This window comes from Clupea harengus, chromosome 8 (assembly GCF_900700415.2).
Source record: "Clupea harengus chromosome 8, Ch_v2.0.2, whole genome shotgun sequence".
Classification (NCBI taxonomy): Eukaryota; Metazoa; Chordata; class Actinopteri; order Clupeiformes; family Clupeidae; genus Clupea; species Clupea harengus.
The window spans coordinates 8,974,480-9,000,278 of NC_045159.1; the positions used below are offsets into that span (position 1 = coordinate 8,974,480).

Below are 25,799 nucleotides of genomic sequence, written 5' to 3' on the forward strand. Positions count from 1 at the left end.
GTGTAAGTGTAAGAAAGGACAGTTGGAGGACGTAGGAAAAGCTACACCTTTTCACAGTATATGGGCCTGATAACATGAGCCATGAATTAACACAATTTTGGATTGGGTGAGATTATGAAGTAAAGATTACGAAGAAAACAGCTGCTCCATAAAACAACAGGGTAGTAATCCAAGGACATTGTTTACTGACAAACCAGGGTAAGCAACTCGGAGGTAAACTTCCTAATAGAACAGCCATATGACTTCATGCTCCTAGCAAAACAACGCCTTAGGGCTTTTCTTTTAGGAGGTTTACCACTTACTCTGAGTGCAATTACCCAGTTTTGTAACTAAACCACATACTGAAAACATAAATGATGTTTACAAATAGTTGGAATACTAATTACTCTGCATCCCTAATCAGGCATAAGGATATATGATAATACCTGAATGTGTATGCCTAATTACACTAATGACTTGTTCTTGATGAAAGATGAAAGGCTTCCATCAAGCAAACTGCAGTTATCAAAATAATCTAATTATAAAAAAACCAGCACCGGTTATTTATGAACATATATTAATAGCAGTAGGTTGCAGCAATACACTGATAGTTCCTGCGCCCATTTCACACTTGTGCCTGAGGTTGTTGGGTAGTACAACTGACAGGCTATTATGATGGCAAGACATTTTGTTTTACTTTTTCTACCTTTTTGGGGAAAATATGACTATCCATGGTCTTCTGGTAGAGTTTAAACCTTTCGAATGGCTTTCCTCCAAAGCACCTCACAAAATATTCAACACACTACAACTGCTGGTGAATGATGAAGGTTTAGCACATAAAAACCGTGAAATCTGAATTCCATAAAAATACAGGCCAATTAAATATAATTTTGTGTACACTCAGTCTATGGACAAAGGATATTTATTTATAAAATGTAGACTTAAATCCAGCAGGGGGCACTGATGATATGGCAAAGAGTATTAAACTTGTTCACTACTGAGACGGTAACAGACAATGTACACATGAATTGAACCGAAAAGAAGAATGTTAATGTGATACATTTTTATTTCAAAATAGACTAAAACATATACATATGAACATTATTTATAGGATGGCTGCTGTACTATTCATTTTGTTGCAATTGGAGGCACTTTGCTTCAAAACAGGTCTTTTTAAAAACAGTGGTGTTCTACGAAACATAAGAGAACATACAAGCAGAGAATGTTAACTTCAAAATTACACAGTCATTTATTTGTAATTTGGAAACAAGAAAATCTTTGGAAAGGCCTGTGAAACATCTACACTGAAGAACAGTCAGGAAAAAAAAATGGAAGTTCCATATTTATGTCAATGTGCATCACGCGGACTTAATGCGGGCAACAGTTGATTCAGCACACAGATAGATTGTGATGAGTGTAGCATCAGAAAGGCTGAATTCTGTCATAACATAACTGAATATCTCACCACTGATTTCAAGGCCTGTGTAATAACATTTCTTTATTTGGGGATAACAACATTGTTATGCATGTGACTGTACATTAAAAGTGTGTCTATACTAAGTTCTAAACAGCCTTTTGATAACTCTAGTCTAGTCAAAAACAAATCATATTGAGGGTGGAAATCATTGCTTTTTTTAATTAGACGTATGTGTTAGAGACTACACATGGACCCAGTCAGATGTTACCAGCACACACAGACACCCACATATACACAGACACACACAGACATTCATGCACACTGCGAAACACGCACACTCACAGACAAAATTCTCCTTTCTCCCACTACACAAGGGCCCTTTTAATAAGTCCCTTGTTGAGGGATTGTTCCACTGCTGATTCTGACATTGAGGAGTGTCGTGACAAGGGCTCAACCTTCTCCAAGAGAATAGCCTGAAAGAAAACTACATTGACATCTAGAAGATGGTAGACTTTTTCATGTTTAGATTAAAGGGGTTTTCACATGCATTTCATAGCAGGTTCTCGGTCAACAACTCTTTGCATACATACATTGTTGCATACATTGTGGCAGAGTATTTTCAATGACAAAAGAATGGTACTTATGAAACCATTTCAGTTTAGGCTTAGATTGCAGCCCCAAAGCTTTAAGAATAATAGTGGTGATAATGGGTCATACTATAATATCACAGCACTGGAATTCAGGTGTTGAATAAGTTAAAAAGTTATTTTCATTTTTTAATTATGGTTATTTTATATGGTGTATTTTACTAACTCCATCTTCACCTTTCAAAACCTTCCCTTGTGAAATCCCCACTTACCCCAAAGGCTGCATTCAAGGCACCACAACGATCAAAACATTTTAGTTACGAGAGAAATGCTTCCGTTTTTTGTTTGTTTTGTTTTTTAAGACATATCCCAGTAGATTACATGTGTGTGTACTCCCCCATACAGGCATGTTGTTTGGGATGTTTTGTAACATTGAGGATTCTGGAATGCAAACCTGTACGCCTGACTCCCTCTCAGAATCTAACCCCTCCCACACCACCCCACCCCACCCCACCCTGGCTCAAAGACCGCCGTCGCTGCCTGCTCTGCTCGGCTCTGTCTACATCCCCCGTTTGGAGGGGGGCACCAGGTGTTCTGGGAGGTCGCCGGGTAGCTCGTGGCCCTCCAGCTTCACCTTGATGAGGTGGTTGGCCAGGGCGAACTCCTCGTCGTCCAAGAAGCCGTCCTTGTCCACGTCAGCCAGCTTCCAGATCTTTCCGAGCACCGTGTTGGGCAACTTCGACTTGACCATCTCCTTCTTGACCATGGCGCCAGACACCTTGCCGTTGACAGGCGACAGCGTGTAGAAGATCTCGTCATAGGTGGGCTTGTCGCGCGCCACCACCCACTCCAGCTCGTCGATGCCCTCACCTGCGCCCTCACCGTAGCCGTGGCCGAACGGGCCGTTCATGGTGCCCTCGAAGGCGCCACCCTGGACCGAATGGCTGGGCATGTTTGCCTCCTCCTGCCGTACCAGGGTCATCAGCTTAGCAATGTCGTTGGCCAGCATGTCCTCCACTGCCTCAATGAGCTTGGGCTTCATTGGCTGGAACTTGCTGAAATCCTGTCCTGCCAAGATCTCCTACAACATGGAAAAGACCACAGGCATGTCAATATATATCGCATAGATTCAGTAAAAGGAGTGTTAGGTTATTTTAGATTATCTACATCTAAACATGTCAATTCACATCACAAACAAACCTATTTGACTTATTTTTTACACATCTTGATGTTTTGTTTGAGAGAGGAAAATAGATCTCTTGGTATTTTTATAGTCACCCATGATTGGTGATTTAGCAGCCAGTGTCTGGAGTAGGGATGGGCATTCGATTAAATTGTCTTAATCGATCGTCGGGAGAATTAACGATCGATTTTCGATTAATCATTAATATTTTTATATTAAAATTAACTATTTATAGGCTATATTAAAATGCAGTGAAAATAGAAAAAAACACAGCGTGTTTCCTCATTGAGATCTTTTGTTACAAGATGAACAACTCTTGTGGCAGTTAAACTTACAAGATGGACATCTCTTGTGGCAGTTAAACGGGATCCGTTCAATGGTTACACTTGAAAATATGCGCTGCTGTACTCTTAAGCAGCGGAGCCGACAGCTAGAAGCCGGTGCTCATAAACACAACTTTTTTTTTCTCTCTAACTAATTAATCTCACATTTTGAAATTCATTCATCTAGATTTATCGTGATTAAAAGTTTGTTTTCTTCTCGAGACTAAATCTTCAGACAGACGAGTAATCACTTCAGACAGCGTGTATTTTAGACACTGTTGTTTAATTGTATTTTTTTTCGTGCTCTCTCGCTGTCATACAAGGAATATATGCGAGACACAACGGTAAATCGTAAGAATTGTCCCCTGAAGCAATTCGAATCACCTCAGTCAGCCCACCGTCTTCAACTATGTTGATGGGCCGACAGTCACCGGCAACCAAAACTGTTACAGCGTTGGTAACCTTTTCACGGACTGGTCTAGTTAATTTCCTAGAGAAGTCGTGGAGTGTGGGTTGGCGACCATCTAACCTGGGACTGCTTTCTGTCGGGTGCTTTGCATTAAGGTGATAACTTAAAGACGAGCTGCTTCTGTAATAGCTACATTCAGCTTGACAAATGCTACATACAACTTTAGTTTTGTCGATTGTTCTGTCATTTTGCCTCTTAAACAGAAACTTTCCGCCCAACAATCCCTCAGCTCTCTCCATCTTCAACTACCGTCTCGGTCTCTTCTATCTAAATTGACTGCAGACACGCGGCAGTTTCGTGCCATGGGTCAACGCGCACCGGAAGTAAACAAAGTTGCGTTAACTGCGTTCAAATATTTTATTGCATTAATCTCGGCCACAATAATCTCATAGAATAATGTTAACTTTGACAGCCCTAAAATAAATAAATTACACGCACACAACGCAACAGAACATGCATTAGTTTTAATCGATGAAAAAATTATTTCATCGAGGAAATTCTTAATGATCAATTAATCGATCGTCGATTAATTATGCCCATCCCTAGTCTGGAGCAAGCATTATTTGGCTCATTAATGGCTTGGCGTTGGTCTGTAGCAAGGCAGATGGATTGCATTCAGTAAATTAAAACAAATGGACTAAAATTGAATGACCAGTGGGAGTGGGCGGATTCTTAAATCTGTCATTGCATGACAACGTCCAGTTAATTATGTGAGTCATCATTTTCTCAAATGATACTTTTTCATCTAGTGTCTTATTCACATCCTGCAAACAAATCTAATGACACAATTGATATCGATTCTGTCTGCTAAATCCACAATTCCTTCTTCAGTGGCCACGCTTGGTTAGTTTTCAAGAGTACGTAAAGTGCTTTTATAATTTATGTTGAAATGACCAGCATTAAACAAGTGGCAATATTTTTTTCAGGATATAGACTGTAACTTGTTTTCCAATGCTAATGGGAGTGAGAAAGAAGGGTTTACTTTGTCCTGCCGTTACCTGCATTTTGGCCAGCTTGGGGAAGTCACCAGGCGAAATCTGGTGTTCTTTCTCAATCTTGATGTATATTTCACCCAAGTTAGCAATGAGCTCTTTCTTCTTGTTATCCTTCCCAAACATGTTGGGCATCTCTTTCTTCAGAGCACTTATGATGTAGGCATGGACCTGGAGAAGACAAATGACACTTATATAAACCTGGCTGCTGTCGTTGCCATGTCAACGTAGTTTGGCTCAATCTTTCCACCTCCATATGAGAGAATGAAACCTGTCCAGCTGAGTACCAAAATAAAACATTACTCTTAATATTATTATTATTATTATTATTATTACTATTATAGTGTTTAACCTGGGAACTATCAACTTGCATTTTAAACATTGCTCTTTTATGACATCCTCCCATTCTTCAGCCATCAAACGGTTTCCTGAAACACTGCAAGACAGTGCCAAAGACAGAGCACTGCCCTGTAGATGAATGGGACTGTGACTCAGAGAGGCCTTGCCTCAGCCCCTGAGCGTCTCGACACCTACCTTAGCCAGGCGAGCGCGCTTGATGAGATCGTTGAGCTTCCTCAGGGCGGCGTTCTTGGGCAGGCCCTGGATGTCGCGGAAGAGATCCTGCTCCTCGGCCTCAAACAGCTTCCTGTTGTCGGCCACGAGCAGCGGGTTTGCCCAGAAGGAGCCGATGTAGACGCGGATGACCTCGGGCGTGTTGACGATCTTGCCCAGTGACCACATGAGGGCGCCGTAGACGCGCATCAGCTGCTGCGTGCCGATCTGGTCGGCCTTGTTGAGCACCACGCGCATCTTGTCCTCGTGGTTCTTCAGGGCGCGGATCACCTCGGAGAACTCGTCCGAGATGTCCAGCTTGTGGGCGTCAAAGAGGAGGATGATGCGGTCCACACGCTCAGCAAACCACTCCAACACGGCGGCAAAGTCATAACCTGGGGTGAGGTTGGATAGATAGATAGATAGATGGGATAGATAGATGGATGGATGGATAGATAGATAGATAGAGATAGATAGATAGATAGATAGATAGATAGATAGATAGATAGATAGATAGATAGATAGATAGAGATAGAACAGAGAAGCACAGGAAGAGAGGAGACTGTTTAGCTGACTGGGTGCAAGGGATAAAGGAAGAGGAAGCCCCCATCACCCTATATCAAACTCCATTTCCAACTGAACATGCCATGTTGTACTTGGTAATGCATATGAATTACAGTAATGATATAGTGTCAAGGCCTTGTGTCAGGAACATCCTCATTTTATGTTTGCTCCTCTGTGGCCGTGTCACGAGTGTGTTTGGCTTCCCCAAGTGAATATCCATCAGCTCTGCTGACAATGCCACCCAGGCACTTCCTGAGGCCGGCCTTCAAGCCTAGAGGCACTCTGCATCGCTCTGGGTGTCTAACAGCCACAAACAGGTAACAATTACACAATGAAGAAAAAAAAGACTCTCTGTTTTTCCTGTGGCAGGAAACGGCGGACCAAATAAGCGCCTCATCCATTCTCCCGCTGTTGTCTCAGTATGACACCAGCTAGCCAGGGAGGTGCCCTCAGATGGGAGCCTTCCGAGTCCAGGCTGTCCCTCTCCTCACTCACGCATGCACACAAACACACACATGTTCTTGACACTGTCACAAAACAGGAAGGAACCCCAGGAACATCCGCACTGGAACGGACGGAGACGCTGCCTCCTTGTGCTGACCACCTCCCCTGTCTGACTCGGTGACAAGGTCGTCTTTATCAGGAGGTCACAAGGCCAAAGCAGGGGGGGGGAGGAGGCAGAGCAGGGAGATTGACCCGGACAACGGAACATCAAGGGTGTGAGTGCATGCATGTGCGCGTGCCTGCCTGTGTGTGTGTGTGTGTGTGTGTGTGTGTGTGTGTGTGTGTGTGTGTGTGTGTGCGTGTGCCTGTCTGTTTGGAAATGCTTTTGGAATGAGGACGAGCCAGAGTGTGATATATGGCTACCGCTATGGGAAATGCACTGCGTTCGTCTCCAGTTCCACAAATAGCTGTTTTTAACAAAAAATGATCACTTGTCATTTGTGTTCTTCCTGGAGGGAAGTTGAGTGATAACATCGTGGACCTTTTCCACATACTGCTTGTTCGTCCTTGTGAATTAATCATGGTGATCGACAAGAAGGCTTCAGTCATTTCCCATGACTTTACTACTGAGTACTAGCAGTAATAAGTACTACCTTTAATAATTAACCATTCCCCACCATCTTGTGCAAGAGGACGGTGTCAGCAAGTGCAATATAAGATTAATCTATAGGTTTACGACAGTATCCACAAATTAGTTTGATTTGTATTTCCATCCTCATAATCCTTAAAAACAGAATTATGCTTTGTGCTGAGTATTTCGTTTATTATGTAGAAAATCACAACTGTTAAAATCTACAAACTTCCTTAAATAGAGTAGGAAGAACTTCATGTTCTCTGTCAAAGTTCTGCCAATGTCAGCAGGTTGCCAGTAGTGACCTCGACTGGTCCCAACCTTACCAAAGTCCAACCTGAAGACTCTCTTATCTTTCATCCCATAAAACAGCACAAACGCAGGAGTGGCTTCAGCACATAAAGCAGCGGAAGAGATCAAACGGGAAGTGCAAGGTAATTTGATGAAAAAAAAAAAAAAAAAAACTACTGCCTGCCAAAGAGGCCATCTGTATCATCTAGTTTACATGGTCTCCATGGGGAAAGTGGGGGAGTATATGAGGACGAAAAGATATATGAAAATATTCAGTCCTCCCTCCTTATTTAATTTCTTGTTTTTTTTTGTATAGGCAGAACAACAAGGGAGTTCCCTCAGGGAGTATTCCTGGGGGATTTTTCTGGAACGACCTCCAGATGTTTAACGGCAGAACTGGGTAAGCTCAGCTGAGAGGGAGCCCTGATAAGATGTACACATGTACATCCACACGTTTATACCCACACACACACACACACACACACACGCACACACACACGCACATTGTAGGGGAGGGTGTGCCCAGATGGAAGGTATTCTCCTGTTTTTCCTCGATAACATGTCACCCCTCTCCCCTCTAGTTCCTTCCTCTCAGCATTTTCCAAAAGGAAATCTCCCTGTGAGGCATTCTGGGATAGCCCACCCCTGTCTAATCACACTTAAGTCAGTTCAGGGAATGTTCATCTATGTAACTGAAAAAAATTACAAATGCTTACAAATAAGCGCAACACCAACAATTTCCAGCTGGTGCTGTACTAGCATTCTTAAACCACACTAAAATGTCCATATAAGTATGTTCCTGAAATAAATGAGGCCTATTGCTATTTTGGAGGGACAGCTAACATTTTTCATGACACCACCCGAACAGAAACAAATGCTCGGAGCTTAAGTGCATGCCTTTCATCAGGCCCAAATAAAAAGGTTTTAAAAGGGATGCCTCAGAGTCCATGAGGGGCCGAGTACATGTCATGAATGCACAGATGTGTGGCTGACTGCTGTTACACAGAATGCATACTCATCTGAGAGGGGGGGGGGAGAGAAGAAAGATTAAAGTTGAGACGAAGATATAAAAGAAATATAACGAAAAGAGGAAGTGAAAGAGAACAGGTGAAAGGGACCAGGAGAGAGCGAGAGAGCGAGAGAGAGAGAGAGAGAGACGAGAGACGAGAGAGGGAAAGAGAGAGAGAGAGAGAGAGAGAGAGATAAAGAGAGAGAGAGGCCTCAGGGGTAGAAAGTTTGCTGTGTAGTGACCCACTGCGTTGCTGTCCCACACTGTGAGCTCGTAGTAAACTGACACCAGCCTCCAGGGTGCTGGACGGAAATAGAGCAGCCCAGCTGTCTGAGTGTGAGCCGGCCGGTTTGTATGCACTGTACATACAGCCTCCACGCCGCCACTATTCCTCCAGTTTTCACTGCAAACATGCTCCATGTTACGCTATCTGCGTGATTGGGTGGTGCCCTGCCTTACTACTGCACTGCTGATGGCCTGGAGGCACGGCAGCCATCGAGGTGCAGATCTGGCCCCGCCGTGACCAGATCTCAGCAGCAGAGATGCTGACAAGGACCGAAACTAATCAGCAGGCCACTTCCTGCTCTGACGTCTGCCTCATGACCAGAGACACACACACAGACCAGAGCTTTCCCAGACAGTGATGTCAGATTTGGTTAATCAGAGAGAGAGAGAGAACGAACACACACACACACACACACACACACACACACACACACACACACAGCGTGGACCCTGACTCGCAGCTGGAGAGGGGAACACATGCATTCCCAAATACACACAAGCTGAAAGCAAAACATAATGAAAGTGAAATGAGAAGCGAGGACTTGGAAAGTTCTGGAGTGTTGCCTCTCAAATGTCTTTCTGGCCTTTCCCTCATCACACCTGGCTTTCAGTTTTCATTGCTTCAGTGCTCAAAATATAAGACTCGACCTGAATGTAGATGTTTTCTGGCTTTCCCCACTTCCCACTTGAGATTGATTGTGAAATCAGAATAGGGTCCTTTTCTGACTTATGTGAACTAACTTATGCCGTCTTGTTTTATCAGTATGATTAGTGTTAAGGGCTTGATGATCTTGTGCCAGGACGCATAACTATCATGTTGCCTTTAGTTCTGGATCAACTGCATAGCCTATATGTCAAGTTCTTGACAGGAAAAGTGCTTGTAAAAGCTTGAGACACTCTCATTCTCGCACACATACACATACTTCATACATGTTTGCACAGCACCAACTTCATAATCTTCACACAGGCCATATGTGGCCTTTCACATAGACTGAAAAAAAACCTTTAATATTACATTAAAGGAATGTAGCCATTTGGAGTGGTACTGGCTAACCTCAGTAATAATTAGCTAATCTGTGCTTAGCGGATGGTCACCTTTCAACACCACAGGGTCTTTTCCAATAACAGAGCGCCCGGGGAGTGGAAAAACTCCAGAAAGGAAGGATCTTAGCGGACGTTCAGGAACAGGGATTTTTAAAAACTGACTATGCTCGATAGCACTTAACGCCTAGAACGACATCACTATTTGGCGCAGCCACTCGGTTGTTAGGGAACTCTTTGGAATGCTTGCTCATTGAGAGGCTACGTGTTGGTGAGTGCCAAAGGGGTGTTGCGTACTGGGGGATGCTTGCGGCGCTCACATACTTCCTAAGAGAAAAACAACATTATTGCGCTGTTCTGGCATGGAGACAATGATGATGCGATGACGTCCTTCAACGAGCCACGTTGCATAAAGCATCTGTTGTCCCTGCTAATCCATATGTGTGCAATCACTCGCAGTGTGAACGTCGGGACAGCTATGCGCCAAAATGAAGGCTTCCTTTGCCAAGCGCCATCTGATCCAAGTTGAAGACAACAGCCTGCCGAAACTCGTGAAGCCACTTAAACAAAATGCGGGGCACTTCACAATTTCAGAGCGTATACAGTAAACAAAGGAAGGCGTAAATTCAAAACGACACTCTCCTCACGGTCATCAACAAGGTCATCAGGACAATCTAAACACCGCCAGCATCATTTGCGAAACAAACAAAAACCAAAAACAAAGAATTTCAGTGGGTTTTTTGTTTTGGGTCGGACCAGTTTGTACATTTGACGTATTGTTTTAACGAAGAGAGAACGGCTTTCCAGAGAAGCCTGGCAGGCGATTGCAAACATGACCTCTGACGAGGGAATAAAATGTTTGCACACAAACTTATTTACGTTATCCACGTTAATGGCTCTGAAAAAAAGAAGACTCAAGTCAACAGGCTTCACACCTGGCATCTGAACAGATGGCGCTACCCCCCCCCCCCCTTCTCTCTTTCCCTCTCTACCTGAGAGCGTCTCTCTGGCAGGAGGTGCTGTGGCACTTTAGCAGCCTCTGTTTCATGACTAACTGGATGTGAAGGCACCCATGGGCTTAGAAACAGAGTACGGCCAGAATGGAGTCAGCAGACTTGAGCAGATTATTAACTACCCTCCTGACCGGGCCGACAGAAAATGGAGGACACTAAACAGGAAGTGTGTGTTCACCTTTGGGTGCACTGGAGGGGAAAGAAAGTAATCGTGAAAACACGGCTAAGGGTATGGAATCAACTCAGCATAATTGTTGAAGGCATCCATCATTTCAACGTATCCATTGATGTTTAATAATCCTTTCTCTTTTGGGATTTCCACGTAAAATTCTATCCCATAATAAGAAATTGAAACATTTGAAAGCCTCATATCTTCTTCAAGCTGAGAAAATAAACTATATGTCACCATCATGTGAGACAAAAGCCAAGCCCGCTGTGTGGGACAGGCAAGAGGGGAGATCAATGAGAGCTCTCTTCATGTGATGTCATATAGGAGGAGAGGAAGCGAGAGAGAGTGTGTGAGTGTGTGTGTTCGTGAGGGGAAATGGAGGAAAAATGACCAGTGGATGGGGTTGGGAAGGAGGAGATGTGTGCACAGAGGGGACAAGTGAGAGCATTTATTTGGACAGGTGCCACTCAACACACACAGACAATGGGCTAGCCACCACCATGGCCTCACTCTGATGCTTGTCTAAGTTTCCTCTGGATTCTGTGTGTGTGTGTGTGTGTGTGCGTGTGTGTGTTTTACCAAACCTATTAGAAATTGAAGTCCAGAGACAAATAACATATCGTAACGGTGTTAATTATGGGACGGCGTTGTCATGTGACTCCATTATTAAACTGAAGTTATAGATTGTTAATCCATTATTAAACTTAGCATTTTGATTGTTTAACAGAATGGCCGATGTTTGACACTGTGCGATAACTGACATAGCTAGTTGACATAAACGGTGACGTGTGAACACAAGCCAAACTGAGGGAAAAGTGATCTGTTCATATTTTCCATGCCTGGCTAATTATTATAACAGGGCTGATTCTATTAACAACTACATCAGGCTATAACAATTACAGCTTTTCAGAAGCGGAAGAAGGTCATTAGGATGTGAGTACAGGACTGGGTGGGTGCTTTGGTGCACGCACACACGGGACCTCACAACCTACAGAGTTCATTTGTTTCCAGTTCCATTCATCTTTCTGTTCGCCACACTCTTCAAAAGGAGTAATGTTTTCACAACCTGGGCAGAAAATGAGGCAAAACCTACCCCCATCTCCTGTCAAACATCACACACACTATATATAGGCTGCGTGTGTGCGTGTGTGTGTGTGTAGACATATACCTAAGGTAGGAAACAAAACACAACTAGCCTATATCCTTCCTTCCACCTCTGTAGCTATAGGATGATTCCCACTCAGACCATATGGTATGAAACCAACGGCACAATCATTGAGAAATTAAGATCACAGGATAAGTGGCCAGGTATAGCCATCAATTCTGAATAAAACCTATGGTAACCTATGAGATTAGTTATATGTGAAATCAAGTTGTAGGGTTCAGGCAGATTGTGGTGACGTGTCTTTAGTGATGACGCATGCTGTTCACAGTCCCATCCTGTACTAGCACCACACTGTCACCAACCTTTGATCTCACCCACTCATTCCCTGACTTTCACAGTGGAAGCAGAGGCCAGCGTGTCACAGGGTCATCCATTCCTCAACAATGACAAGGAGACAAAATGTTGGCGAACCCCCACCCCAAGCTTAGCTCTTACACTTAGACTTACTGAATGGCTTCCTTATTGCACCAGACTTCAGTCGGTCTTGGTGAGAAATGTCACTTCTTCTCACTGACCACAAGTCAGTGTCACTACAGGGTCGTTTATTGAGTTGGCAATTCAGTCGCTAACGGCTAAAAAGACGAATCACAAGGACCCGATTTGATTCGATCCGCTTAACGGGAGGGTGAACGTGTGAAGGCCAACTCTCAGACTGAAAAGTCAGAGCGGAGAAGCAGAACATGAAAGTCCCGCGTCAGTGTGAGAAATACAACTGAGCAGTCAGGAATGTACTCTACAAACCGCCTTCTCCAGATCCCGGGGTCAGGGTTCTCGTTCATAAATAAAGCCTTTACAGTTAGGCGTGCCCTGACACGCACACACCTTGGTCACAGGGTTTCCCAAGCCTGTTTCCAGGGATCCACTGCGCCACCACAAAAAGTTTGGGATCAAAGTCATTGGCATTTTATTAATTTATTGGGTAATTCTGCACCAATACACTGTTACCGCCTTAATAACTGATCTTCATGTAGTTTAGATATCATTTTTTTTTTAACATTTTGCCACAACTTCTTTTTAACCTATGAAAGGAAGTCACTAGTTACATCATGTTAGTCATATCTTGTAGATACAAGACTAAAACCTAATAAAGACATTTAATTTTACATTACCGAAGAAAATGATACTCCAAACATGGCTAATGATTCTAATTTGTTTTTGGAAGGGTGTGAACCCTATACCACCTAGTCTGCATAGAGGACTGAAAAATCAAAACACATCTAATATAAGCTGTCCTTTCCCAGGATCAGTCAAGTGTCACCTACTCTTGCACAAACATGCATTTGTACCACACACACACAGACACACACACACACACACACACACTTCCTGATCCGTGCAGTGAGTGTATCTCTCTGGCCCTGGCCCTGGCCCTGGCCCCACCCTGGGGACTAGCGCAGCGGCAGCGTCTGTTTCCTGGCCGATGTGGCCCCACTCTTTGTCGGAGCATTTATCTCAGGGTGCCACTCACACACACTGGTCTCCCAAAGCCAGGCACGTGTGCACACATCCACTCTCTCTCTCTCACAGACACACACACACACACACACACACACTCACACACAGGATAGCAGGACAGGAAGTCACCTCAGAAAGACACTGAGCACCTCAAAAAAATAAAACACACACCACTCACTATGATTCACAGAACAGACGGACACACACACACACACACATTTGAATCCTCAGGGACTGTCAGTGTATCTGATACACACCAACACATGTATAATATTTCCACATAATCTCACACAATCAAGTACAGACACATACAGACACACACACACACACACACACACACAGAATCACACACAGGAATAAGACATATACAGCACAGAGAGCATAGTTATGCGATAATATAAACAGGACAGCTAAAAATACTCTCCTTGTAATGTGGGGGTAAGATTCAGCAAATTCAATTACGGTTCCCTCTGTGGCTGAGGGTGTGTCCACAGTGTTTGAATGTGGCCATTTAGAGTGTGAAATGAAGCAACTGTTGTGTGCGGTTTATTGTGTGGTTCTGGCTGATGGAAGCGTAACACACTTAAGGTTAAATATGGACAGTGAGGGAACTGAAGAAGCCAAGCACAAACCAGACAAACCAGTCAAGACAGAAAGTAGAAATCAAAATGAAAGAGTGGTGAAAGTTGAGACTAAGATATAGAAGATAACGAAGAGAGGAAGTGAAAGCAAACAGGTGAAAGGGACAGGGAGAGAGTGGAGAGGGTAGAGAGAGGTGGGGGGGAGGGTAGAGAGAGATGGGGGGGGAGGGTAGAGAGAGATGGGGGGGTAGAAAGAGAAAGAAAGGGCTACAATCACTCACCTCTACTGATCCTCTGCTTCTCTCCTGACAGGATTCCTGGGGTGTCAATTATGCTGATGCTCTCCAGCACGGGGTTGGGCATCTGGGCACACACAAACCTGCCGACACACACACACACACACACACACACACACACACAGACACACACACACACACACACACACACACACACTCTGTCAACTCTGTCAAGACAACAGCGAAAACCATCTGCAAACAATCAACCGCAATGTGCATCAAACGTATTCTTCATCATAATAACCACGAGCACACAAGTGTCAAACACGGAGATTTCTTTGACAATTGCTGGCTAAGACGGTTTGCTTGTGGCCTTCCATGTCACAGACCTGGCTGTCCATGCTGCTTGAGAGCGCAGCAAGACTACAGGACAATAAGCAGAAAGGCTCCCCTTAGCGCTCCAGCAAGCCTTAAATAGCAACATTATTGTTGTTGGAGACCTTCCAATATAAGACAGAAAACCATATGCTGCCCTTTGGCCAAGTGCAAGCAGCATTGAAGTGGGGAGAGTGGAGTGTTTTTTTTCCGCTGCAAACATGTCTTTCACATTCTGAATGTGGTGAGACGATAAGTAAAACAGTAAGTGATTGTGCCATCTAGAATAGTGAGTGTGAGTGTGCACACACTATGGCTGGGGCCACAATGCAAAGCCATCTTCCCCTTTCCTAAGGTGCACTTCTGCAAGGCTGCACAAGGTTAGGCTGAGCTTCTTCTTTGGGCAAACATTCTCACTCTAAACCCGTTTCTCACCTTTTCCATGAAGCCATGTGCAGGGTTTTTCCTGCATAGAGAAAATTTGGGCGCGTGCCTAAGCCGTTTTCCCGAGCGCCTACAACAAATCGCGAGCGCCTAACTCTACGTTTCCATTCAGGCGAATTATCGGCAGCCGGTATTTCGTCTAGGGGGCATTGTCAGAAAAATCATGTTTCTCTGTTAAGTAGCAAGTTCGGTTGCAGTGCAGCGCTAATATAGCAGATTAGCTTGTGAAGTCATGAAAATATGATAGATGTTGCGGCTGTCACTCGTGCTCTCATTCATTTACTTATCTATTAAATGTATTCCTTTATACATTTGTGTTCTCTGATTCATTTATATCAGCCAGTTAAATCACGATATCACACATACCAGAGGCAAAACGCACCGATGAGGCTACAGGTTACAAACCAGCTAGCTTCTACATTGATCTTCAATTAAAGTGTTAGCAGCAAGCTAACAATAATGTTCGAGAGCTTCAGATAAGACCTACAATATTCTGTTTGCCCTGACAGTGTTCGTGTAGTATATAAACAACAAACCGAGTCGATGTAGACATATAAAAGTCGTGTGAACACCTGTATTCACCTTTATTCACATAAAATATTTCCCAGTAACAGAATCCTGAGACTCCGCCATCTTGCTTTGATTTTTTTGATTACTCCCGCCCATCTGCACAACTTCAGCTGTCAATTCTCAAACACGTCAAACTGATTGGTTACCGCCTGGTCCGCATTTGCATAGAGTTAAAGGTTCGTCAACTTTGGAAGGGAGGCGTCGACGGTTCGTTGCGCGTCGGACGGGACTTCGTCTCCATTCATTCCCAATGAGAGCGGCACGAATATCGTCCAAATGGAAACGTAGCATAAGGCAAAAAAAAAAGTCTGCGATAAAAAAAAAAAAAAAAGCTGTCATTCATGGCGCAATTCAGCTTAATAGTGTTTGAGCCCTCACCGTCGACTTCAAGGGCGCATCCCACCTCCCACCCCCTGAGCCAATCATTGAACAGAGGCTGCTCCAAGCTTGCCAGTTTAGAGAAGACGTTGGTTTGGATTTGAGATTTGAGCAAGCAACTTAATGTAGCTAGCTTTTAGCTGTTTTAAACCAAGGGACTTTACTTAAAAAATGTTGTTTTCAACCTGCTTACAAATCTGGTTAAAACAACTAGTGAAGGTGTTTTAGAATAATATTAATGCCTTATTATACGGCTCTTCAGAATGTTCCAAAAAGTTCCGTTGATTTGAATGGGCCATCCCAACGTTCGCCGGTGAATATTTCCTGATATTCACCGCTGCGAAAAGATATTGACCGCTGTCATTGGCAACGGGTTTTTTTGCTTCTAATTCACATCTTTCATATCATTCCGCAAGTAGTCCGGTCATTTAACGTAACAGACTCATTGTAATTTGAAGTCAGCAAGTAATGGGTTGCTACGCAACACCTGAAACTTAAAAGTTCTATTTGCTTGAAGAACTATTTATTTCTTAGCGGAAATCACGAAACGGCAACTAAATCATTAAAAAGAGGTATTTTGGAGGAATGTCTTCTATAGTTTTTGGCAAGTAACCGTATAATAAGCGGGATAATGTATTGTCCGTCGGGTCGGGGTGTTGTTCGCCCCGTCGGGATTTATTTTTGGATAATGACCTCCGGACAATACATTATCCCTTACATATACAATAACTGACTTTATGTTAACACCACTAATTAATGTTAGCTGTCTTAATTATTTAGCGCAATGCTAGCATGCATCTACCGTAATTCGATATTTAACCAAGGTAGCCTATTGTAGCTACTGCAAAATATTGATCGCGACCTGTTTACAAATCTGGTTAAAAAGATAAAGGTGAGCTGTTATTTATAGATATGAATTATTTCTCATGCATCTAATGGCTTACAGCTACCTGTAAAGCATCTAAACGTACAGAGTAAGGGAGGTTGACTGCTAAATACAGTACATTAAGGCAGCCACCAATCTTTGGATAGCTCTCATAAGTGAGTTATTGTATATGGCATTAATATTCTAACCATCACACATAGGATGTATAGGTACACAAACACACTGCTTAAATAAAACACTAAGCCTACTATCAAAGTATTTTTTTAAGATATTGTAGGCAACTGCTAGCTAGCTAGATAATGTCCGCAACTGCTAGCTAGCTGCTTGCTCAAATTCAAACCAACGTCTTCTCTAAACTGGCAAGCTAGGAGCAGCCTCTGTTCAATGATTGGCAATTCATCACGCGTGCAATGCATGTAAGCGAATATGGTCTCAATAGTATGTTTCAAGTATAGGCTACAGCCGAAACCTCGTTATGTTTTGATCAATAGTAATCGAGTTGTTAAGCGTGTCTTCCTGTCTGAACAATACGCAACTGTGAGGTGCGCGAATGGACAGAGCGGCCAGCTGCCAATCAGTCAACTTGCGTATGCATCCTGACTTCATCAGTCGGCGCTGATTTTGAGCATAACATTCTATTTTCAGTATTCATGGCTTTCAATGTATTAAAATATCTGCTATGTTGAGGACATACACAGGTGTAGGCTATTATTTGATGTGTCTACCCGTTTGAACGAGTACCAGTAGACCGCGGGGCCTCGGGAGAGGCAGACAACCGCATTGGTTTATCAATGAAAGCTCAGCTCGTTCGGAGGAGAGCGGATAGATTTGTGTTGCATCTCGAATATAATAATATTAATATTATCATTGATAAATAAACCGGTGCGGTTGTAAACTGTCGTTCCGCTGCGAGGGCCAGCCCGACGTGCACGAATACACCTGTACAAATGCAAATTAAATGTCCACTCAAAATGCTGACAAAAGTTTGATTTCCAACGCAGCCTCCATTGGTGGGCCAATAGAAGTTAAACACACTATTAAACATATTTGTGGACAGTTTTAATAATAAAAACAAAAAGAATGGTATGTAGGTTTGTATAATAAAAATGAATAGTAATAATAGATAAACTTGAATTTCATAATTTGTGTGTTACATTTCTGACCACTGGTTAGTTCTAGATTTTATTGATATACATTTCAGTAGTTTGCATATGTAGAGGTAAACCTTGATAATCTTTGAACCATACATGATAGCACCATAGGGCTTGGACTATTGTCAATCTATTAGCCTATCTATTTTAATCTAAAGTGTAAGCAAAATGATTTCCTGAAGCATATCCTCCATTATTTATGAAATGGTAACATGTAAGCTAATAAGGTGACATGGTAACAACAGACTGTGCGCGCTTAGCGCGAAAAAAAAAATTTGAGCACCGAAGACCCATTTTGACCCAGGAAAAACCCTGCATGTGTTCTGCTTATCTGTGCCTGTGCGTACATAACTCACACACCCGTAATCGTGCCCTCCATTCCAACCCCTCACACTAATCTTTTCCCCTTTTTCACCGCATGCTTGCAGATTGAAGTCATGCAAAAAACAGACCCTCACCCCTTCAGTTGCTCTCTCCACCCTTCGATCACTCTCATCCTACAAGTTTTTCTGTCAGTTAGTCCCCCCCCCCACTCTCTCTCTCTCTTTTCCTCTCTCTTTCTCATACCATCGCACTCTCCCGCCCCATCCCCAATCCTGCCCCCAGCCTCCTCAACCCTCTCCCGCCCCATCCCCAATCCTGCCCCCAGCCTCCTCAACCCTCTCCCGCCCCTTCCCCAATCCTGCCCCCAGCCTCCTCAACACTCACTCACTCCACATTTACCCGGCCTCGTGCATTCTTCACGTTCTTGGCTGCGCTTGCCAGCCAACGCTGGTCTCTTCTCTCCATGTGTGCCTGTTGCCAAGGAGCCGAACAGGGCTTCAAAACACAAGAGACGGCTCAGAGAGGCACGGGACAGCCCCAGGGGAGCCCCCCAAAACAGCCCAGCCTGTCAAACACACTCACGGTGCCTGGAGTACCTCGAGGAGGAGTATTTACAGTTGCAAGCCCTATGTTAATTAACATGTAGGAGGTAGGTGAGGTAAGTATGTCAATGTGAAAGTGTGCGTGTGCCAGACAGAAAGGAGGAATGGGAGGGGGGACTGAGGGCAAATACCCTTGAGACATTATTTCAGTCACCTTCAGCTCACCTGATCATTACCTGACTGGACTAGTCTATCAAGAAACAGGCAGTTGTCCCAGCAGCACCAGTACGTAACAAGTAGGGCTTCTTTCTGCCACAGCAGAATCAAAGGAAATACTCAGGTCAAAAAAGCCCTACAAGAAATGCATGCAGACGACACTTTTTAGAGAGAGAGAGAGAGAGAGAGAGAGAGAGAGAGAGAGAGAGAGAGAGAGAAAGAGGCCATTTGACTACAATTATGTGAAAGCGCTGAGTCAGTTCCCGGGTTTATAGGAGTTGTAGCACACAGCGAATACAAAACGACTGACTTTTTTTTCTCTTCCCTAATCATATAACCACAAAACCCCAGGTCTCAGACCAGGAAAGCAGGGGTCACTTTGAAGATTTTCAAAAACAGAAAAGCAGAACAGAATCTCAGAAAAATGACAATGTGAAACTTTTTCAGAAGAAGGGTGCTTGGCATGGTGCCCCTGTGTCCTGTACTATGCTTAAAGGACAAAGGTGTGAAAGGGTTGGGACCTGGTAGCAATAAGCTGATCCACATGAATCTGGTCTCCGCACTGTACAAGCTTTTCCAGACTTTTCACACAAATCTACATTATGCCCCAAACAAGAGCATTCTGCGATAGCAACCTCACCTACATGCCATAGTTTGCTATACGTCCCGCCTCTTTCCTGGCAAGTCCTAACACGATTTTGTTGGAGCAACACTGAAGTGTGTATGATTGTGTCTGGTCTTGGAATATGATATCCAGTCACAGATTTCATCTGTGCTCGTACGGGCCTGTGCAATGCAAAACAGAGGTCGAACAGGCTATACGCTCCAGCTAGATCCGGATCCACTACCTGCATATATACAGAGATAATGAGTGACTCAGATGCCCATGACTGTTAAGACAATGGCAAAGAATGCTCTTGGTCACATGGCACTAGCAGTTGGGAGGATTTGAGTGTCATGCATGCATGAGGCTGTGAAATGTGTATACACGTAGTCACACGCAGTTGGTAAAATATCTTATTTCAGTCTCGCTAAAGACCAAATCAGGTCAGCTGTGATTCTGGTTATCCTGACTCTTAAATCTGCCTTTAAACCTTTTAGGAAGCGTCAGAGGTCCTCTCCATTGGTCCAGAGGTAGCCCTAACTCTATTCTTAAAACCTAAACAGGGCACTGAACAGAGACTGCTGACAATAAGGCGGTTCTTCCATAAGGACTGACACAAAGGCTCTCCTTCCTTTGAGGAGAGCAGCTGAACAAAGCTGTGCAGAGTCAGCTTGGGTCACATTGCTGAGAGAGATTGACAGCTTATGGACAGGAAATCCAGGGAATCCCATGCGCCACAAATGCTGATTTGTGAGAGAAAAAAAGAAAAATCGACAGTGTTTCAAAATGACACTGCCACAGACCAAAGCTAATAAAAAAATGCAGATGTCTAAAGTGAACACTGGCTAATACTTTATCAATCCAGAGGGAAAGAAAGAGTGAAAGAAAGAAGAGCTAAAGCATTACAACTGCTTCAGAGGTCATGGTAATACATTAAGGCCATCAAGCTAGCCCTGAGAGGAGCAGGACAGAGGCTTTGCCAGAGGGAGGCACTGCATTACACTAGCATGAATATTTAACTTGTCATCAGCCTCACTGCTAACTTTATTTTTTTTAATTCTCCTTTCAATCCCTTACTTTTTTTTTACTTGTGGAGGCGGCTTTAAGAGCCCATCCTCCATGCAAAGAGAGGTGCATAGGCATGTGGGGATGTCCATCTCTTTGCATTTTCCCAGATTGGTTGACAGTCGGCCCATGTTGAACTTTTGGTGCTGATTACAGAGCACAGGAGATTCCCAGAGACATTTCTAGCTGATTTCCTCACAGCTTCAAGGCTGCAACGCCAGTCTTCATAGTTTCTATAGGGCAGATTAACCATTTATATCAATTTAAAGAATATAAGTATTAATACGTTTTCCATCACTCCAACAGTTAAAGTCTGATTTCCCCACATGACTTAATAGCTATGAAAAGTACCTTCCAAAACTCTTTACATCATATCTTTTTGTGAACCAATACAGATGGCTCAAAAAAATGTAAAGCTGCCTACAGAAAGAAAGCCAGAGAAGTATTGTCTGACAATGATACACCACATGGCAAACCTTCCTAACTATAGAGAGATGAAACTCAATGTCATCGTGACACCCAGAGAAGCGGGGACGCTTCTGTTGGGCGTCAACCCCACCTCTTTCTTTCATTCATTGTCATTGAAAATAGCGTTACTCTGCCTTCGAAATAGGGATACACATCAGTGGAAATGCTTTGTTCATGCAAGATATAACCCAACCCGTTAATTCAATTAATTAATGTTACACGTTTAGCTTAATTTGCTAGCACTTGGCCATAGTACCGTTTTGTCAGCGAATGTAGCTAGCGAGCTAGCCTGTGGGTGTCCACAGCTCTGAAGCAATGGACACCTAGGGTAACAAAACATTGTGATGCACTATGATGTAGCTAGCGTGGTACATTTTACCAGATGCCACTACACAGAGAGATTGCAGAAAAGGCTGCCTTAAAGAAAAAAGACTCACCTGTTTAAAAACGCGTTTCCAAAAGCGTTAAGTTTTCGGAAGGGTTTTTTGGGATCAACAACCAGTGCATTGCCTGGCACCAGTCCCTCTTGGTCTCCATGCATAACCGCAATGAAAGAATCGGTGGTAGGTTCGGGGCCTATCCTCATACCAGGAAAATCTTGCTCCATAAGATGCCTAATGAATGTAGTTTTGCCTGTGGAGTATTGGCCGACCAAAAGCACCATAGGCTTGTTGTCAAAATCAGCATCTTCTAAAGCCGGTGAGTGGAAATCGTGGAAGCGATAGGCGTCTTCTAGGGGAAAGAGTTTGGTTTTGTAAAGTCGTTTAAGCCCATCCGAGACTGTTTGAAATAGTTCGGGATCTTTTTTCTTCCCGTCCTTATTTGACCAGCTGAACATGGTGCTGAATAATTGACTGACTAGGCGTTCTTCTCTGGTAAACTGCTATAGCTTCAGCTATCTTAATTCGTCTGTTTGGAACGTTACACTAAGCTGTTAAGCAACTGTTCGTTTCGATCAAAATAAGGGGTGCTAGCTAACGTTAGTCTGTTGCCCCGTCTGTGTAACGTTAGCTCGCTAAGTTAAATTGCCAGCGTGGTAGGTTGACTAGCGGGCAAAAAGACATCAACTGAATTTCGTTTGCTACGCTCAAACAAAAATCTGTTAAAAAATGAAACAGCAAAACTAATAAGGCTTTTAACCCAAGACTCTCCCCTGTCAGTTGGACTTAGCGTATAGAGCACTGCTGCTCCCACCTCTCCTGAGTTCTTTGAGTGAAAATGTCCCGATACCGCTGGCTGCAAAATTCCAGTTGGGTGTATCGGCGTCAGAGTAACCGGAAAGACCCGTCAAAATAAAAGCCCGAGCTGGCCAGGAAATCCCAATGAAGGTCCGTGTATAGAGCCTTCGATGTATTTGAAATATGAAGAATCACCACCCGGGTTCCAATTGTACATGTTAATTACTTTACGTTAATGAAAGGAACTTTCCAATTTCATATTTCTTAACGTCTTGATAAAGTTTGACAGTTTAAGACCGACTGAAAATGGTTAGATGGTTAGATGGTAATTTCTATCAGTGATATGTATTCATTCAGTTCCCTTAACTCGTTTTATTCATGTTTTAATGTGGCTGTTTTTTGTTTGTTTGGTTGGTTTTTTCATTTTTTTATTTTGAAGACATGTAGCCTATAGCCTATATGTCAAGGACCTATACTGAGACATAATGTGTGCTAATCTAGAGACAGATGGTCACTGTCCAACAGTCATCGGCTCTCCAACACGATTGGTCAGTGTTGAGTAATCTCTTTGGTTGAATTCCAGTCTGGAAAATGTAAGCACTCCCATAGTTTCATCCATGCCACACCATCTTGGAGCAACTGTAAAAAGGCTTTGGCTTTAGTGAAGTCTAAAAACTTTTCTCTCTTTCTATCAGATCATCTCAGCATGCCCTTTTTGCCCTTGTAAGCACTAGACTAGGATAGATAGAGGAGACAGGGAGAAAGATTGGGCTGCAACCCCTGACTCATGTTTGCCACTGTTGCAGCCACTGGCTTCAAAGACCTTTGAGAACAGAGCAGATCACTGCTGTGAGGGTATAACTTAACTGAGAGTCTTTTTTACTTTATGTTTGTGTTTTCTTTTCTGGTAATTGCTCTCCAGGGGCCAATCTTGTGAGGACTTCAATTTTGATCAAATACAAAAATTGGGAAAACCTGATCTCTTCTTGGAAATTCTTTAGCAGACCTCTCTCTCTATATCTCTCTCTCTCACACACACACACACACACACACACACACACACACACACACACACACACACACACACACACACACACACAGTCACACACACACACATTTTAATGCAGGAATCTTACTGGCTCTCATCTGAATAATTAGGCTCAACCTTCTGAAGGTCAAAGCTGTCTCAGAAAATAAACCAAGGGAAAGTGAAAGTTCAGAGGAATCTCCTACATCTTAACATGGATTTCCTGGATATCACATGATCAAGATGGTGGTGGGAGGGTGAGAGTGGAGGGACTTTTCAGGTGGGTGGAGAGAGCGAAACTCCATGATATTTACCCTTGTATTCACGACCCTTTCATTAATTGGTGGTCATTATTATTTAGAACACTTTAAAAATAATATTCAGGAAAATGATACAGCAGATGAGGGGTGTTTGTCTGTGTTATTGAGTGCCAACACAGCTATCTTTCAGGGAAAATGCTGACTCTGCCTTTGACATAAATACAACTTCTCTGTTTACCTGACAACAGCCCCACTCTGTGGCAGAATGTGGTAAATACACTTTGAACCTTTTGGCATAGAGCAGAGGTCTTCAACCGGGGGTCCGCGGAGGTACTGCAGGGGGTCCGCCAAATGATTTCATCTGAAGCATTTTTCCCTCTTCAAAAAATGTACAACGTCCAAAAGACTACATAAACATAAACAGAACGTAAAAATTGCTTTCTATTCCTTAAAAATAATACATAGGCTACCCATGAGTCTTCACGCGATCATTTGATCATAATGGCAACATATGCACTTTTAGCTACATTTAGCTATCTGGTGCCAAAAGACGTTTACCTGCCATAACTATACAATTTGAAATAATTGATCGTTTTGTAATTTCTCGGAACAAAAGCTCCTCGTCAGACACCACTGATGGCGGTTCAGATGATCTACCTTCAGAGGATGCCAACATGAACAGCCAAAAGTGCAAACGGGAGAAGACACGTAAATATTCAGAGAATTATCTGAAGTTTGCCTTCACCTATAAAGAGACCGATGGTGAAGAATTAGCAGTGAGCGTGGTTTGCTCTTCCGTGCTATCAAACGAAACTATGAAACCATCAAAGCTGCAACGACACTCAAAGACAACCCATGCTCACTTGAAAGAAAAAAACATTTAATATTTCCCGTTTAAAATCTTTTGAGGGCCAGCAGACCTTGATGAGACAATCAGCCAAAGTGTGCGAGCTAGCTTTAAAAGCCTCTTATCAAGTTGCATTACGTGTCGCTCAGACCTAACAGCCATACATAATTGCGGAAAGTATAATATTGCCAACAGCTAGTGATATGTGCAAAACAATGTTTGGGAAGGATGAGTACGTAAAAAAACTGAAAAGCATCCCAATGCCCGCCCTATTGATGAATTGGCAGCTGATGTGAGGGCACTACTAGTCGCAAAACTCCCGAAGGCAGATTATTTTGCACTAAAATTAGATGAATCCACCGATGTGTCAAACGACGCTCAGCTTTTAGCTTTTTTGTGATTTGTCGACCAAAATGAGATGCAAGAGGAATTTCGATTCTGTAAGCAGCTGCCTGGAGGTAAAAAAAAAGTTTAGAGATTTTCAAAGTGATCGACAATTTTTTCCGTGAACATGATATACCCTGGCCAAAATGTGTTGCGCGATGTGCACAGACGGTGCAAGAGCCATGTATGACGCACTGCATGGTTCATAGGGAGAATGTTGTTGCCAAAGACATGAATGATGAATTCTCAAACGTCAGATCTCTCACTAGGTATGAGATATTTCATCCATACTTAAGCTTCTCAAGCTACTCAATTCTTTGTCCCTCCCTAATTGAATACAGAGTGACGGCTAACTGTAAGGGAGAAAAAATGTCATTAATAAACAGAATAAATTGAAACGAGTTGTGTGTCACAGATGATTTGTAATTCTGTTCAAACATGTGTAGGGGAGCGTGTGTGTGTGACTGACACTTAGTTCTAAATAAATTATATGAATATCAGGCCCAAATTTGTGGCGGCGGGGGTGGGGGTCCCTGCTCAGTGTCTCTCTCAGCCAAGGGGTCCTTGAGCTGAAAAAGGTTGAAGACCCCTGGCATAGAGGATTCATTTATTGGACTTCTTCAACCATACTTTTAAGCCGTAATGGAAAATATGTAAATGACAAAATATTATTTAACTTTTTGCTTTTATAAAT

General features: G+C 43.2%; 1 protein-coding gene across 1 annotated transcript; it reads right to left on the reverse strand.

The window, feature by feature from the left end:
• Window positions 1–1,027: 1,027 nt before the first annotated feature.
• Window positions 1,028–22,684, reverse strand: ehd1b (EH-domain containing 1b). The gene is made up of 5 exons (XM_031571736.2): window positions 21,847–22,684; window positions 14,432–14,529; window positions 5,485–5,897; window positions 4,957–5,121; window positions 1,028–3,064 (listed from the first exon to the last, which is right to left on the reverse strand). Exons 1-5 carry the CDS (start codon window positions 22,245–22,247, stop codon window positions 2,543–2,545), a joined length of 1,599 nt encoding a protein of 532 aa, XP_031427596.1. The 5' UTR covers window positions 22,248–22,684; the 3' UTR covers window positions 1,028–2,542.
• Between the last annotated feature and the right edge of the window lie 3,115 nt (window positions 22,685–25,799).

What these genes read in the sequence shown, in the direction of transcription:
- ehd1b (XM_031571736.2), bottom strand. Translation starts at nt 22,247, where the DNA reads ATGTTCAGCTGGTCAAATAAGGACGGGAAGAAAAAAGATCCCGAACTA. An exon ending in GGAAACGCGTTTTTAAACAG is followed by an intron (nt 14,530 to 21,846) that starts GTGAGTCTTTTT and finishes GTGTGTCGGCAG; the next exon opens with GTTTGTGTGTGCCCAGATGC. An exon ending in GAAGCAGAGGATCAGTAGAG is followed by an intron (nt 5,898 to 14,431) that starts GTGAGTGATTGT and finishes ACCTCACCCCAG; the next exon opens with GTTATGACTTTGCCGCCGTG.